This window comes from Aristolochia californica, unplaced genomic scaffold, assembly GCF_029961685.1.
Source record: "Aristolochia californica isolate CCGP_79_NKW_82.1479 unplaced genomic scaffold, dmAriCali1.0.hap1 SCAF_16, whole genome shotgun sequence".
NCBI classification, from domain to species: Eukaryota; Viridiplantae; Streptophyta; class Magnoliopsida; order Piperales; family Aristolochiaceae; genus Aristolochia; species Aristolochia californica.
The window spans coordinates 3,570,542-3,588,035 of NW_027181837.1; the positions used below are offsets into that span (position 1 = coordinate 3,570,542).

General features: G+C 37.2%; 1 protein-coding gene across 1 annotated transcript; it reads left to right on the forward strand.

Annotated features, from left to right (window-relative positions):
* The first annotated feature begins 7,913 nt into the window (after positions 1-7,913).
* LOC137953698 (UDP-glycosyltransferase 84B2-like) lies at positions 7,914-9,583 on the forward strand. The gene has a single exon (XM_068801173.1). The coding sequence runs from the start codon at positions 7,938-7,940 to the stop codon at positions 9,366-9,368; it is 1,431 nt and encodes a 476-aa protein (XP_068657274.1). The 5' UTR covers positions 7,914-7,937; the 3' UTR covers positions 9,369-9,583.
* Positions 9,584-17,494: the final 7,911 nt, after the last annotated feature.

The following is a 17,494-nucleotide window of genomic DNA, read 5'->3' on the forward strand; positions in this document are numbered from 1 at the left end:
CTTGCTCAAGGTTCCAAACATGTGGTCCTAAATTTAACAAAAAAAATGGTTTTACTATGTCAATTTGATAATTATATTATTCATTGTTTGCTTACTTTGTAAAGTTCCAACATTTTTCATATGAAAACCTGTTTCAATGGAATATAAAATTGCAAATTGTGAACTTATAAAAGCAGCAAAATCCTCCACAAACCATGATCATAAAATTAAAGGACTTTGGATCCTGTTGTAGCATGTTGGCTGATGGGTTTTGCCAATCATCCATAATGGTTATTCGTTCAGATTTCCCATCATCCAATGTCACTTGTTTCATTCGCAGAATTTAATAGCTTTTTAGTCCAAGAGATGACTCAAATATCAATTTATGCAAGTAAATGATACATTGGTACTTGAAAAGTGTTGAGATTTTGTATAGAACAGAAGCTTAAACCATCATAGCCATGATCCTTATGCTCAAATCAAACTAAAAGAACAAGAAAACATAAGAAATTAAAGAGATGCAAAGGAGAAGATAACTAATTTTAGGCAATTGCCTACATCCAAATGGAGAGAAAAACCTCTAGCCTTATGGTTCTTCTTCTCTTTCACCTTTCAGACCCCTCATACAAAAACTTCTGCAAGATGAGAAAACCCCAAATACCTTATGTTTTATACATATGAAAGAAAGATCCAATTGTATGCCACTATATACTCCACCTCTATAGTTGATAATACTAAAGTAGGTTGCAAAATAGGCTTCCAACTAATAGGTCCTCCACATAATGTGAATAAATACCCCGTCACATGCCTCCTTTTATCAAGGTTGTCCACAAAGTTCGGAATCCACATATCCTTTCAGTAGCATTGACCCTACATTTTTCTCATATAATGCACATGTCAATTGTTCCCTTTAAGTAACAAAGAACCCATTTCATTGCTTCAATGTCCCTTTCAAGAATTACCAAATACCGGCTAACAACATTAAAACCATAGGATAAATCAAACACCCAACAACACTTGCATATGAAACTTTAGACATGTACTCCTCTTCCTTAGTCTTTGAGCAAAAATCCAAAGATAATTAGAAATAGTAAGGCAATGGAGTATTTATTGGTTTAGCCTCCCTCATGTGAAAACGAGCCAACATTTTCTCAAAGTACTCCATTTGAGACAAACACAATTTTTCTTTGAAGTAGTTTCTCTTTATATCCATGCCTAGGATTTTTCTAGCACCCCTTAGGCCTTTCAAATCAAATTTTCGATTTAAAAAAGATTTCGACCGTTGCACTTCACCCTTGTCAGTGGTAATTATCAACATGTTGTCTACATAGACCATAAGAAAAACAATAGAACCATAATCAAGCATACAATAATAAACACATATATCATACCTGATTCAGTTATAGCCTTGCCTTAACATGAACCATCAAAATGCTTATACCATTGCCATAGTGCTTGTTTCAAGCCTTTAGAGTGACCTCATGACTTAGCCATACACATTCTTTTTTCTTGGGTCAACAACCCCTTTGGTTGTATCACATATATCCTCATTTGCTCCTTTCTTTTTCTTGTAGATACACTTGCAACCAATAGCTTTCTTTCCTTTTGATAAAGGAGCTGACTCCCAAATTTTGTTCTTATGAAGAAATCTCATCTCCTCTATAGTAGCTCCAACCCAACTCTCACTATCTTTTCCTCTAATTGTCTTCTCATTTAGATTTACCATAAAGGCATATGGGACAATGTCTTCATTATCATCTTGGTACCTCAATGGTTTTTGTACATTCTATTTTCCTTTTTCTTTAGCAATAGAGTATGGATCATGCAAAATACCCCCCTATGTTGGAACATGTGAGCTTTCGTGAATACCTTCAAAATGAGACTCCTCTACTTGTTCTTTCTCCCCACCTATCTCCACATGAATTGAGGTTTTCTATATTTCTTTTATTTGTTGTGCACCTTAATGAAGTTCCATACACATTGAGTTTTCATCAAACACCTCATCCTTATTGATAACCTTCCTTTTGGAGTTAGGAACTCATAATTTTTATCATGTACTTATTTCTAATACCCCAAAAAATGCAAGGTTTTGATCTTGCAATTTTGTTGTTGAAGATGTTGGTAGGTCACTTGCAAAATTTGAGGACCTATAGCCTTCAAAATCTGCCCCTAACATTCTAGAAGTTGAGTTTCAGCAGTATGGGTTTGATCCTCTACATTGGGATCAAATCCATTTCCTCCAATGGTATGATTTTGTAGTCAAATACTCCCTTTTGGTTCAAGTCCTTTTGCTTCTATACCTACGGGGATAGAATCCATTATTCATGCCAAAAAAAATTGTTAGCTCAATTAACACCCTTTTTATTATTTTACACCTAAGATGGGGTCAATCTTCAATTTCTACATTGCGTTTCTTTAGAATAGAGGTCAAATCCACTTTTAATTTCAATAGTTTATATAACTAGGATTGACTTTTTTTTCTTTCTGCTTACAATAAGGGTTGGACTCTTGTCACTTGGGTTCAAATCTTTCCTTCTTTTAGTACTTCTTTCAAACTTTGGGTTCAGATCCTGCTCCCTAATGGGTTCAAATCCAATGGAAAGTTCGACTCTATTTTTTATTCTGAAATTTCCCATAAATGGAATTTGACTCCTTTTTTTTTTCTTTTAGGGACTCAAATGGGCAAAAAAATTGGAAACTCTTTCTTTGCTACAAATTTCTCATTCAAGAATTACTGAAAAACATATCATTTTTTTATCATCAAAATTCAGGTACTTGGAGGTATTTAGAACCTTTTTCTTTTACAACAAGACTGCCCTCACCTCAAATTGTTTGAGAGAAGTTGTTGAGGCAGAGAAGTACAAGTTGGGAAATTATGTGTGTGCTGTTGGATCAGCCATAAGACCTTGTGTGGGCAAGCAGTATTAAAAATCCCTTTGTAGGTCTAAGCTTGTGTACCTAACGGAGCTATTGAGAATGCAAATGTGGGTCTAAGCTTGTGTAACCTAATTAACTGATCGAAGATCCCTTTACAACTCTAGACTGGTGTGCCTAATAAATAGTTGATAATCCATTTATAGGTCTAGGTTTGTGTAGTCTCGTTAGCTATTGTAAATATAAGTGAGGGTGTACAATTTTAAAGTGGTTGTTGAGGTCAATTGAGTGACATAAGTCTTTGTGTGGGCAGTATATCAAGAAGCCTTAAAGGTGATTTGTTATAGATATTTTAGGGCAACACAAGCTTGTTGAAGGCTCCATATACTAAAACATCTTGGGGGTGGACTATTACTTCGCAAAAGGATTGTGAACCACCTAAAAATCTTATGCGTACTCTATATGTGATTGCTTTCAAGTATATCTTGATCATTGTGTATGAACATAAACTGCAAAATTGGTTTTTCACTTTGAAATAATTGAAAAAAAATATACACATACATGAATTAAGATAAATGAGTTAAAATTGTTAAATCTTAGGACTCCATTAACCCATGTTTAAAGCTCCTTAACAAACAGGAAGGAGAGTGAGAAAGAAGAGGAGAAAGGAGGAAGACTTGATCGAGAGAAAAGTTGGGAGAAGGAAGAGAGATGTGAGCACGAGTGGAAAGAGTAGGGAGAGAGATTAGAGATCTGAAAATAAAACCGTAATCCTCCCCCTTAGAGCTTTTATAGATTGCTTAAAGATAAAAAAATTACATAAGTACCCTCCATCTTGAGGGTTAGAACTAAGGACATAAATTAAAGATAAATTACAACTATGCCATCTTCCTTCTTGTCTTCTAACACTCCCCCTCAAGTGGGGTAGAAATATCATAAACTCCCAGCTTGGAATATGCGGACCTTAGTGTCTTTGAAACATTCGGCTTGGTGAATATATCAACTACTTGACCTTGAGAGGGAACATACTCGAGGCTAATGATTCCCACTTGTAGTTTTTCTCTGATGAAATGACAATCAACTTTAATGTGTTTTGTTATTTCATGAAACACTGAATTAAAGGCACTATGAATCGCTGCTTGGTTGTCACAATGGAGGCTCATCTTGGTGTTGCCTCTGGCTTCTTTACCCTAATTTTGAGAGGAGATTTTATTCATATCAATTCACTCATGACATGCATCATGACTCTATATTTTGCCTCATTACTAGAGCGAGCCACAACATTTTGCTTTTCTATTTTCCAGGTTAACAAGTTACCTCTTACTAGTGTATAGTATCTTGAGGTAGATTTTTTATCATTTAAAGAGTTTGCCTATTCAGAATCTACAAACCTTTCAATACTTACATGGTCGTGAAATTTATATAGAAGACCCTGACCAAGAGACTTCTTTAAGTGTCGAAGAATATGTTCCAGAGCTTTCCAATCGGAACTCTGAGGCTTATACATATATTGACTCACAATAGTAACTTTAAACAAGATGTCGGGTCTTGTAACTGTTAGGTAAATCGATTTTCCACCAGCCTTTGATATTTTCCCACATATACTTCATCTCCACCACCAACACATAATTTCACATTCGTATCCATGGAAGTGTCTATTGGGCGACACCCCAACATTCTTATCTCACGGAGTAGATCAAGAACATATTTTCATTGTGATTAAACAATGCTATACCTGGATTGCTGCACCTCAATACCAAGGAAATATTTAAGGAGACCCAAGTCTTTGGTCTTGAATTCATTACATAGATTCTCTTTCAATTGGTCGATTCTTGATGGATTACTTCCTATTACAATGATATCATCAACATATACAGCTAGAAAAACAACTTCCTTATCATTATGTCTAACAAAGACAAAGTGATCCATCATACATCTAGTAAACCCAAACTAAATCATAGCTCGACTGAACCTATGGAACCACGCTCTTGGTGATTGTTTCAACCAATATAAGGATTTTTGTAATTTGCATACGACCTCCTCCTCAACCACAAAACTATGTGGTTGATCAATATAAATTTCTTATTTGATATCACCATTTAGAAATACATTTTTAACATCAAGTTGATAAAGCAACCACTTGAAATTGGCAGCAATGGATAAGGGATGTGTACAAAATTTAGTTTTACCACCAGGGAAAAAGTTTCCACATAAGCAATACCATAACACTAGGCATATCTCCCTTAGCCATGAGTCTTACCTTAAGTCTAGCCACTGTGCCATCCGGGTTGGGTTTAACGGTGAACATACATTTACATTCCACTATTTGCTTATGAGTTGGTAGAGGCACCAATTTCCAGGTTTGATTGTCATACAAAGCGGCCATCTCTTCTTCCATGGCTTCTCTCTATTCTGGATGTTGAAGGGCCTCTTGATAGGATCAAGGAATATATGAAGAGGAAAGAGAGACAAGAAAAGTGCATCAGGAAGATGATAACCAATGAGTAGACAGAAAATTGGAAATGGGATGAGATGTAGATGGTTGAGTATAACATCAAGTTTTCTTGTAGATAACAATCGGTTGAGTATCATAGGGAGGACCAAATATAATAGCGGAAGAAAGAGAACTAACCTTAGGATGTTTTGTAGACTCTACAAAAGAGTGGTCAGTCAATGGAGCAAGAGGATGTAGTGGAGAATCATTTGTGGTGGAACTGAGTGAATCGTCTAATGGCACCATAGGTTTTGGAAAACCTAATGAGGGTAAGAAGCCTAGTGGAGCACCGCCTACAGTATAATAAGGTTGCTCTTTGAGGAAAATGACATCAGTAGACATGAACAATTTTTAACTGAAGATTGTAATAAACATAACCCTTTTGGGTACGAGAGGATCCCAAAAAATACATCTAAGAGAATGGGATCTCGCTTTGTGAATAGGGAGATGTATCATGAACAAAGAGAAGCAACAAAAAACTTTCAGTGGAAGTGGAAAAATCTTGTGATCGGGAAATAACATACAATATGGAGATTTTTTATGGACTGATGAAGGCACCCGATTAATAAAGAAACACGCAGTCAGAAGAGCATGTGGACGATGGAAGTGAGGCACATGCATACACAGTAGTAGGGCCCTAGAAACCTCCAATAAATGCCTATTTTTCCTTTCAGCTACTCCATTTTTTGTGGAGTATAAACACATAAAAATTTGATGAACAATACCATTCGTACTACAAAAAGTTTCAAACTCAATGGACATATATTCTTATACATTGTCAGAACGAATAACTTTCAGCTGTGAGCCAAAGTGAGTGGACACCATACTGCAAAATGATTTAATATAGGCAATACTTCGGATTTATCTTTCATTAAATATATGACAAAATATTGAGATTGAGAGATTGGAGACATTTAGTGGTCCCCATACATTTGTATGAACTAATAAAAAGGGAATACTACCCTTATTGTTAGAACGAGGAGGGTAAGAACCTTTATGATGTTTGCTCAAGTGACACACCTCACATTGCAAATTAGAGAGAAACTTAAATGAAGGAAACAAAGTATGTAGAGATTGTAGAGAAAGATGTCATAATCTATTGTGCTATTGTAGGATATGCTCTGAGTAATTCGTTGTGGCAACGTTTATTATGTTGTTTAGCAAATAAAGGTCCCCCTGCTCATGGACTCCACAAATCACCTGGTTTGGATGTAGATCCTAAAATGGACAATGAGTAGGGAAAAAAATTTATGGAACATTTAATTTTTTTTTGTGAGTTGACTAACTGACAATAAGCTTAAAGGAAATTGAAGAACAAAAAGAACTTCAGCCGAATTACATAGTTCATCTTCTGACGTCGTTAGTGAAGCACTAGCACCTGATTCATGTTGATGAATCCAAAGATAACACCCACGGTTTAATTTTGGGATTTTGGATTCCGTAGTATATTGCGAATCATCTGGATGAAACGAATGGGACGCGTTGAACCATACCGTAAAAAAAAAATTCTATCTCTCCTGCACTCTTCCCTCTCTTGTCTCTTCTTCCTCTGAAAATTTTCTTCTCCCTCTCGGCCTCCGTCACAATTGCCTGTCGCCACTCCATTGCAGAGCATCCAGTCGGAGCATCTCTGTTGCAGTGCCTCCGACATACCATCGTCGTTGCCTCCGGCGTACCATTGGAGTGCCGCCTTTGTCGCCATTGCTTGCTGGCCCATCGTTGTCTCCCTGCAATTATCGGCGTCGTGAGGAAGACGACGTTGTTGATTTAATTTTTCCTAAGTTAAGAAAAATTAAACTAATGTTATTTATTCATTATATTTAATTTTTTTAATTACTATATTATATTAGTGATTTAATAGTGGTAATTAAAATATTGATAAGTCAAACATTTGATCAATTATTTTGGTTTAATTAACCTATTTTTATAATTAATAAAACCAATTGTTTTAAATTTAACATAAAAATATTAGTAATTAATAATATGTAAAAATATTAGTATTTGATCAATTATTTTTTTTAATCATTCCTTTTTTATGTTAAAGTATATCTTATGTTATTAATAAATTAATAACTTAATTTATTATATTCGTTTATGTTAATTTTAACTTTATTTATTTTTTTATAATTAATCATGTGCATAGTTAATTGGCTCACGTAATACTGTATTAATGTACAATAAACTGTAATAATTAAATCATATATTATATAATTTAATTAATTATATATTAAATTACTTATTAGTGTAGTAATCATGCTTGTTTTACCTAATTTGGGGTTTAGCTATTATGTTTTATTTATGTATACTATTACAAGTTACTCATTCTTTTGTTTTTTATATTTTTTCATTTTGGGGCACTAATATTGGAAACTGTTTTCCTCACATGAACTCGTCGACACTAACACCAAATTTGAAGTTGAAGTTCATGTAGATGATTCAAATGAATTTGAAGTTGAATTCAAATTTGAAGTTTGTCATTTCAATTAAATCTGTCTCATACGTCTTCCTACATGAGCATAAAACCAGAGACCAAACTTGTGTGGATCATTTCAGTCCCTCACTCTCCCCTTATCTCCCCAGCCAACCAGCCATGGCGGATGAGGGAGAAAGCCATGTGTTGCTTGTGGCATTTGCCGCTCAAGGGCACATCAACCCGATGCTGAAATTCGGAAGGCGTCTTGCCTCCAAAGGCCTGAGAGTCACTCTAGCGACGACAGATAATGCTCGTGAAAGATTCTCCAAGGCCGTCGCGTCAACTGGTGGTGACCGCCATGAAATCCGGCTGGAGTTCTTCTCCGACGGGATGAGTCTCGACTTTGATCGGATAACCCATATGGATCATTTCTTCCAACAGCTCGGAGAGCATGGCCCCGGCAACCTCACCAAGCTCATCGACGATGTGTACCACAGTAGAGGCCGGAAACTGTGTTGCATTGTCAACAATCCCTTTGTGCCATGGGTGGCCAACGTTGCAGACAAGCTGGGTCTTCCATGTGCGATGCTGTTTATACAACCCTGCATGCTTTACGCCACATATTATCGTTACTATACTGGGTTGAACGAATTTCCCCCGTTAGATGATCCAGAGGTGGAGGTACACTTGCCGGGGTTGCCAGTATTGAAAAAAGACGACCTCCCCTCTTTTCTTCTGCCCTCCAATCCACTGCCTACCATTCCCAAAGTGCTTTCTCAGTGCTTTCTGAACATGGAGAAAGTAAAGTGGGTGCTAGGCAATTCCTTCTACGAGCTGGAGAAGAAAGTAGTGGAATCCATGGCGAGTATCCGACCCATAATTCCAGTCGGACCACTCGTGCCGCCGGCGCTGTTGGGTGAGGAAGATACATCATCCGACCAGTCTGTGATGGACTTGTGGAAGCCTGAAGAGCATTGCCTCCAATGGCTGGATCAGAAGCCTCCGGCGTCCGTCGTCTATATCTCATTTGGCAGTGTAGTGGTGTTGCGCCCGGAAGAGATGGAAAACATCGCGCGGGGACTCAGAAACAGCAGCTTCCCATTCTTATGGGTGATCAAACCCGGAGAAAACAGCACAGATGATAAAGACGGAGGAATATCGCCGCCGGATTTCTTGAAGGAAACAGAAGAACAAGGCTTGGTTGTGACATGGTGTCCACAAACCAGGGTACTTTCTCATCCATCCGTAGCATGTTTTGTGACCCACTGTGGGTGGAACTCCACACTAGAGACCGTCACCTCCGGCGTGCCGGCGGTTGCTTATCCGCAATGGACCGACCAACCCATGAACGCGAAGCTGCTCGAGGATGTGCTGGAAATGGGAGTCAGAATGAAAGCTGGGTCCGATGGAGTGGTGAGCCAGGAAGAAGTGGAGAGATGCATCGCTGAGGTGATGACCGGACCAAAATCAGCAAAGATGAAGGCGGCGGCGTCAAAGTGGAAGGAAGCAGCCAGAGCTGCAGTAGCCCACGGCGGGTCATCTGATCAGAGTATTCAGACGTTTGTGGAGCAGATTATCTCCATGGATTCTTCTTCCAGTGATCTGTAAGACTCCACGTTTTTTTGAATTGTCATAATCACCGCCAGAGCAATAAACAAAGAGAAAACCTGTAAAATTAATGAATCTGGCATCTTTGTCGCCTACGTAGTGTGGTTTCATCGGCCAAACTAAAGGCAAAACCTAAGTGGTTGGTGTCAAATTAATGAAGGGAAAACGAAGAAAAGGAATAGATGATATGGACCACAGACAGAAATTTTGATCAATTTGAAATTTTCCACACCTCTTGAGAGCTCCGACCCAATTAAACTGGGATCAATTGAACTTGGTCCCCTATCTACACAATCCCTCATTGGAGAAAGGAAAGGGGAGGGTTAAGTGTAGACTCTCCTCCTCTCATGTCTCAACTAGAGAGGCTATGCCCTACTTGCTCTTCCTTGGTCTCTCTATTGTTGTATTAGGATTTGCAAAATTGATTTCAAGGCTATTTTTTACATTTATGTCTCACATTTGGTTGATAACAAATGGACACAAGTTTACCATATTTCTTAATCTGGTAGAGTAATCAAGGTTAGATCCCCGTTAAGATCATTTTGATGATAATAAATAATTGAATTACTAATGATATGCATTAAATATGTTGTGTAGTAAAAAAAACCCTCAAAAGATATTCTCTGATGGCATATCCATTTCATTGCGATGGCCCATCTCAACGGTCCATAAAAGGGAAGCAAGTAGCTCATACCAAAACACACACCATCCAATCAACCTAGAAGCACAATTTAACTAAACAACAGAAAGGAAGAATCATTTTTGCGTACAAGCAGCCCAATAATGGCAAGAAGAGTACAACAAACAAAAGAACATAACCACATTGGAAGAAGTCAACATTTCAGCTAGAGAATTGAAGAATTGAAATGTCAAAGGACAAAGGAGTTAAACCCATGCATAGAAGTCATACACGTTAGTGAAAAAGATGAAGCCCTGAAAAACAAAAGGAATCAAACATATGGTGAAAAAGGATAAAAAAAAGTTGAAACTTATGAAATGAGTCGATCCTATCATCATGATAGTGAGAGTAAAGGTATTGTGTACAAATAAATAGAAAATTTTGAAAGAAGAAAATCAGTCAACCCTGACACATCAAGCAAGCAAGAAGGGAAAAGGAGTCAAACCCTCGTTACATAAACTTTTGAAATAAAAAAGAAGTTCACCACGATATTGAAGAGCATACCGTAAGAGTCAAAGTACGTTAGAGGACTCGATCCCCCATCGTACAAGCAGAAGAAAAAAAGGAGTGAAGTACTAAAAATAAAACCTAGTTTTCACTATTTATGCTAAATACTAAAAATAAGCTTATCCACTCATAGTGGCTAGTATTTCTTGAGTTGAACTCTATAAGATGAAAATAAAGTTAATATGAAAAGGATAAATAAAAAGGTCAAAAGTGTGAATTTTCGTGAAGCACCATTGACTTACAACAAAACTATAAGAGCTAGTAACCCTCCAATAAGGGGTGGCATCGAGCTGAGCCAAGCCCGAACTTACCTATGTTTGAGCCGAGCCTGATTTAAATATTTTGAATTCGAGCTCGAGCCTAAAATTGTTATCGAGCTCGAGCCCAATAATTTTGACCAAGTTCGAACCAAGCTCAAGCCGAGCTCGAGCTTTAACATTCATTTAAAACTTTTCAAAAGTTACATGTCTCGAGTTCGAACTCCAACATACATTTAAAACTTTTAAAAAAATACATGTCAAATAAATTTTATATAAAATTATACATACATTTTACATAAAATTGGGCATACATTTTACATAAAATCGGGTATGACCTCTACATAAAGTTGGGCATGACCTCTACTTAAAATTGAGCATAAGGATAACATCGAATCTAGCTGAATATGAACCTTCCTATGTTCGAGTCGATCTTGATTTAAAGATTTTGAACTCGAGCTCGAGCCGACTTAGCCTCAAGCCTAAAATTTTAATCGAGCTTGAGCCTAATAATTTTAACCGAGTTTGAGTTCGAGGTTAACCTACATTTAATACTCTACATAAAATATATGTCAAAAAAATTATCTATAAAATTATGCATACATTTTTAAAAAAAGAATGATAGGGGAGGTTTGGGATTGAATCTCGATAATAGATTAGAACCCACCAATATTAATCTTTTTTACCCCAAATATTGTCTAGCTTATTTTTTAATTTTTGAATCTGGCCATAAATTTACTATGGCCTCCTTAGTGCCCTGATTGAAAATTTATATTATAGGAAAACCTTGAAATAAAATCCTATTACTAATTACAAGAAATATTTTAAAATTTTCTTAGGAAAGTTAAGTGGACCTTTTATTGCCACTTCTAGGGAAATAAATAAAAAATAATAATCAATCTAATATATAACTATACTTATCGATAATTTTTTAATCAAATAAAATGTCAAACACAAAATTGCTATGAAAATTGCCTCATGATAAAAGTATTATTGCATCAACTGTTAAATACTTATTCAAAATTTTTCTATATGGTTTTTTTAGCCCATCTTGGCAAGAAAATCTTACTTAGATAATTATATGATTTTTTAATAAAAATTTCTAATTAGAAAAATATTTCCAAAAAACATGAAGCACTAATGGTCCCTATATTGCTACTAAAAATGTCTTTTCAATATTTATTTAAAAAACCACTAATAGTCTTTAGAAACGTATTTCTACTAAAATGTCTTTTCATTTTCTTCAAGAGCCATGAGAAAGGGACAATGAGTTTTTTTTTTTTTTTTACTTGTTTATGATCTCGAACGTGTGACTTTCACACGTGCAAAATCGTGTAGGGCGGGGTGTCATTAGTTTATGATCTCGCACGTGTGACTTTCACACGTGCGAAATTGAATTCACGCTGGGATGGGAGAAATTATTTTCTCCCAACTTAGGTATCTCTCTGTACTCTGGTTTTCCGCCGAGACGATGCAGAGAGAAGGCGCAGTGCCGGTGAGGACCTGTCGTTGACGACAACGACGGAAACAGAGAAGGTGAAGAAATCGGAGGAAGAGGAAGAAATCAGAGGGAAGGTGATGTAGCGGCCGACGAGGAGTTGTCGACGGCGATAGAGGTGGCCAAAGCGGCGGACGGGAGGGGCTCGACGTTCCCCTTCCCCCCCTCTTTCGCTCTAGCTCCCGATCCCGCGACTCGCCTGTTAACGAGCTAGCTAGCGAGCTTTCGTGCCGAACCTTAATTCGATCGAACTCAACTTGTTAACTCAAATGAGCCGATTTTGGATCTCGAGCTCGAGAGATACTGAATCAAACCGAGCCGAACTCGAGCCGACTGGATTCAAAGCCACCCTACCTCCAATGCTGGTTGCACCCTTTTGAACCTCATAAATTGCTTGCTACTTATGGCATAATAAAAAAAATTATATGAGTTATACTTATGCACTATTCATTGACCCCTTTGAGAAAGAGCAAATAAAATAAACTAAACAACATGGAAACTATAAGAGAAAGAAATACCAAGTCCATTCTTGATTTGAAGTATATTTTATTTTTTATTTCCCATCCTCACCCACTGAATTCAATGACACATCCTTGTGGCCCTCCAATATTGATTTCACGCAATGTGTCACCTCACCACTCTTTCAAGTCGACAACTCCTTGTGAGCTGCTACACCATTGATTACCTCATCGTGAGTTTGTATGGATTCCAAGCATCTGACGTCAGAATTCCTCTACACCACCGCGTATTTGCAACGTTGTAAAATTCGAAGAAAAGGATGAAAAAGAGAACGACGGAGATGCAGTGATGAAACGTTAGCTCATGTATATCCAATAAAATTAAATCATACACAACTACGGGTTACATCGAGCCGAGCTCAAACCTGCCTATATTAGAGTCGAACTTGATTTAAATATTTCGAACTTGAACTCGAGCCAAACCTAGTCTTGAGCCTAAAATTGTAATCAAGTTCGAACCTAATAATTTTTATCAAGTTCGAGCTCCAACTTACGTTTAAAACTTGGCATAAAATATAAGTCAAATAAATTATATATAAAATTATGTATACATTTTACATAAAATGGGCATAACCTCTATTTAAAATTGGACATAACCACTGAACTCTGCATAAAATTATCTATACACTATGCAAAAAATTATTCATAAAAACTGCACTATTATGTATAAACTTTATTCAATAATTAAACACAAAAATATTCCTTTGAAAAACAATACTAGTTTTGTCCATTTATATTCAATCAGATCGTTCTGATTCAAGTACTAGAAAACCAGATCATGGAGACAGAGAAAAAATTTAAGAAAAATGGTTTTGAATGACTTAATCATATGCCCATTTTTTGTTTTTTCTTCGGAGCATGGATTCATACAGCAGCAGTTCTAAAATGCTACTAATATATTTTTTTGAAAAACTTGAGTGGAGTTTGCATTAAGAGAGTACCTCAAACAATTTGAGTCTCTTCAAGAGCCATGTGGAAGGGACATCCGGAGTTCAAGAAAGAGTCTTTTTTTCACTTGCTTATGATCTCGCACCTCCGAAATAGCACGATGTCTTCGCACGCAAAGGAGGGGGGGGGGGGGGGGGGGGGAGGGAATTATTTCTCCCCTAACTTAGGTATCTGGTTTTCCGCCGAGACAACACAGAGGGAAGGGGGTTTAGCGGCGCTGGCGAGGACCTGTTGTCGGGGCTGATAGCTGTGACGGAGGCGGTTGCAATAGAAGCAACGACGAAGGCAGAAGAGGGGAGGAAGAAATCAAAGGAAGGAATCAAACTGAGTAGTGGCGAAGGTGGCTGACAAGCAGTTGTTGACGGCGATGGAGGTGGCCATAGCAACAGATTGGAGGGACTCGACGGCGCCGCTAGACCCCCTTCCCCCCCCCCCCGGTCCCGACTCCCGAGCCCGTTAACAAACTTTCTCCCCTTGTTTGCGAAAGGTGAACAACAACGGCGTAAGGAGACAAGCCGATGGATGACTTGGGCGAAGGTAAGGCAATGGAGCAAGGCAATGAGTTAGGCGAAGGTGAAGGCGAATGCGAAATGAGAGGGAATGAGCAAGGATTCACCTTCGCCGTTAATCAAAATCGAATGACCAGAATAGCCATTTCGTATTTTCTCACGAAACTGGGTTTCGTATTAGATCAAGACTATATATATGTATATAAATTCTATTTCCAAAAAATCTAAATACTTGTTATTTACATAAGTATATACAAAAAATAAATATTATAATAATAGAATCTGAGCAAATTTAGGATAGTAACAGGTCGGGTTAAGGTAAGGTTCAAGGAAACGCTTATAGAGTTTACAAACAACAGTCTTCTCACATCGATCACATGCATTTTTTAGTTATTTTTCTATTCACATTTTGATATCAATTTAGGAGTACTTTTTCTTTTGGAAAACGTTGAAGGATAGCATTGAGACAATGACAAGGTTATAAAGATATTACAGGCATTATAAAAACATTACTGAGTCTTGCCTTTTGTTGAACCTAATCCATGTGTATCTAAGATGAACTGGCCCCTTGTGGTTGAAAAGAAAATAAGAGCAGTTATGTCGAGGACGAGGACAGCACAGGGTCCCCTCTCCTATCCACCTCTTACTCAATGCAAGGAAGCAAGTAGAGGAAGGAGAGGCCTTCAATCTCCATGGCAAAGAGGAGACCCTTTTGTCACCTTTGAACAGACAGGAAGGACACAGGGTCCCCTCTTCCTTGGCTGCCCAATCCCAAAAGAAGTAGATAAATTGACCCAGCAAGCTCATTCTTCGCTATAGAGTCTCAGTCTTTCCTATAGTCAAGACCAAGATATCGCCATTAAAAATCCAAACTTTCTCGTGGAAAAAACACTACTGGAGAAACTACTTTACAATGGGAGATGGTTTAATTGATGCATGATTTGAGCGACTTATGTGTTATAAATCTAATTGTTTAGATGACCTTGACCAAATTCAGGACTGTGTCTGCTGTTTTTTTCTAATCCTACGGCAGTCTAATTTGACTTCCACTATCATAAACTTTTGCTTATTTGATTTGTCTGTGTCATTTGACTCGGACTGTAGAATTTACTTGAATGCCGTAAAATATAATGTTTTAACGAGTTCCATAATTAAGTTAAATACTCCTTTATTTTTTTTTTTGAAGCTGTCACTGACATGGTTCCATTCCACGACCCAATATCAGGGATTTGAACCTTGAAAATCTGATTCAGCTCGGCCACGATTAGGTCGATTCAACTGAGATTAACAGATCACCTGATTTGTGAGTCAACTCGATGAGTGACAGAACAATAGAAAATACAATGCTTTAACGGGTAATCTGATTGAATAAATCCTTTTTGACTCATTGTGAGTAGAGAAGAACAAGATTGATTACGCAGAGTTTTAAGACTGAAGCTTTTTCTTACACAGAAGGAAACAGTCTCCAGGCTCTCATTCTGAAGATTTGGTGCAGTTTAATATAGTGGAGTTACCAAACTTGCATGTGTATAAGTTTTATATTCGTCTCTAATGTCAAATATGAAAGGCATTGCTTTGACTGAGTAGCAGTTTAATCGACAGATGGAACCATGGAGCAATAAACAAGATGGTCAACAATGAAAACAGAGAAGCCACGGCATTTTTTTTTCCTTTCAGTATGATGGTGAGAGCTGCAAGATCTTCACATGGTTGGACTCCTGGACCATAATTTTTTTATTTTATTTTACTAAAAAATATTGAAATAATATAAATACGAAAATGATATGTTTATTTACTTTGTCGATAATACTAAAATCGGATAGACTCATCCATCTTCGATATTGCATTCTCTTTTCTTTTCTTTTCTTTTCTTTTTTGTGGTTAAGTACAATGAAAAAATATAACTGGGTTTTCGTGCTGTGAACTTCGGTAAGACATAAATAAGACATTTTATTGGCTCTATTTGTACGTAGAACTCATGATTTACGAAAAAGCCATTTATTTATTAAATAATTTAAGTTTGAGAAGGATAATTTTATGTAATTTAGTAAAATCGGATAATCTATTTTTATCAAAATTATCTTAAAACACTGACTAAATCGATGATGATACCATGATAATGTTGTAACTAAAATTTTTTAAAATTCAAATTAAAAAATTCGATTTCGAGAGTGGATTTCCTCTAATTTGTCTACATTTGGCGGAAAGACTACCAATTTTTAATATTAATTACACACTAACACTAGACAGAGTAACATTTTTTACCAAACTGAATCATTTAACATATATTAGGATGATCCAATACGAAAAACCATTTGGTGCGAAATATACGACCGTTGATCTGATCGGATGGTTATATATATAACATTAATAATTTTTAATTTAAGGATTAAATAACTATTATTTTATTTTATTTTTGTATGATGGGTTTAAGACAGAGCTATCAAAAGCTCATAACAAGTCATCAAATTCCGGTATTAGTATCCCACTTTACACCCATTTTTCTTCTTAAATTAGGTAGCATTTTTTCCACTTTTTAGTTACCTTCCCTCTTCATCGTTCATCTCCATAGAACACGCAAGGAATAATCCACTTTTTTCTCTTCCAAATTGCACCGAAATTCCCAGAATTCGTGGAGGTTTTTTTCTCCTGCTTCCTCGCAACAGGCCACACCAACCCTCGTCCTCGTTGGACGGTCGCATCCTTTACGATTAACAACAACACGTGACGAACTCGACCACCAACGTTCCCCATTTAGCCTCCAATCAATGCTAATGGACTAAAATTTTTACGATTATAAGGTAGTCGTCGCAGATTATGCGGCGTTCCACAGACGGAGGCGCATGGCGGCATACCACAATTCCAAATCAAAGTTTTACCATGTCTGCAGTCTGCAGTCTGCAGATTCCCATTTTCTCGACAGGAAGCTCCCACCATGCTTCCTCTTTCTCTTTCTTTTACTCTGAATTGGTGGTGATGACGCACGTCAACTGACTCTACTATGTGTTTGAACGGGCCCCATTGAATTTTTTTTTTCGTAGTCAAAATGTGCGGATCCCCTCTTCCTTTCGCTGCGACTACAAATAGCGGATGCCACTGCCGCATATTCTTCATTCACTACCAAAACAGAAAGCTCCTTTGCCTCTTAGCAGTTGCTTTAGATCGATCATGGGTAGAGGAAGTAGAAGCGCGAATTTTCTCGTTCTTGTT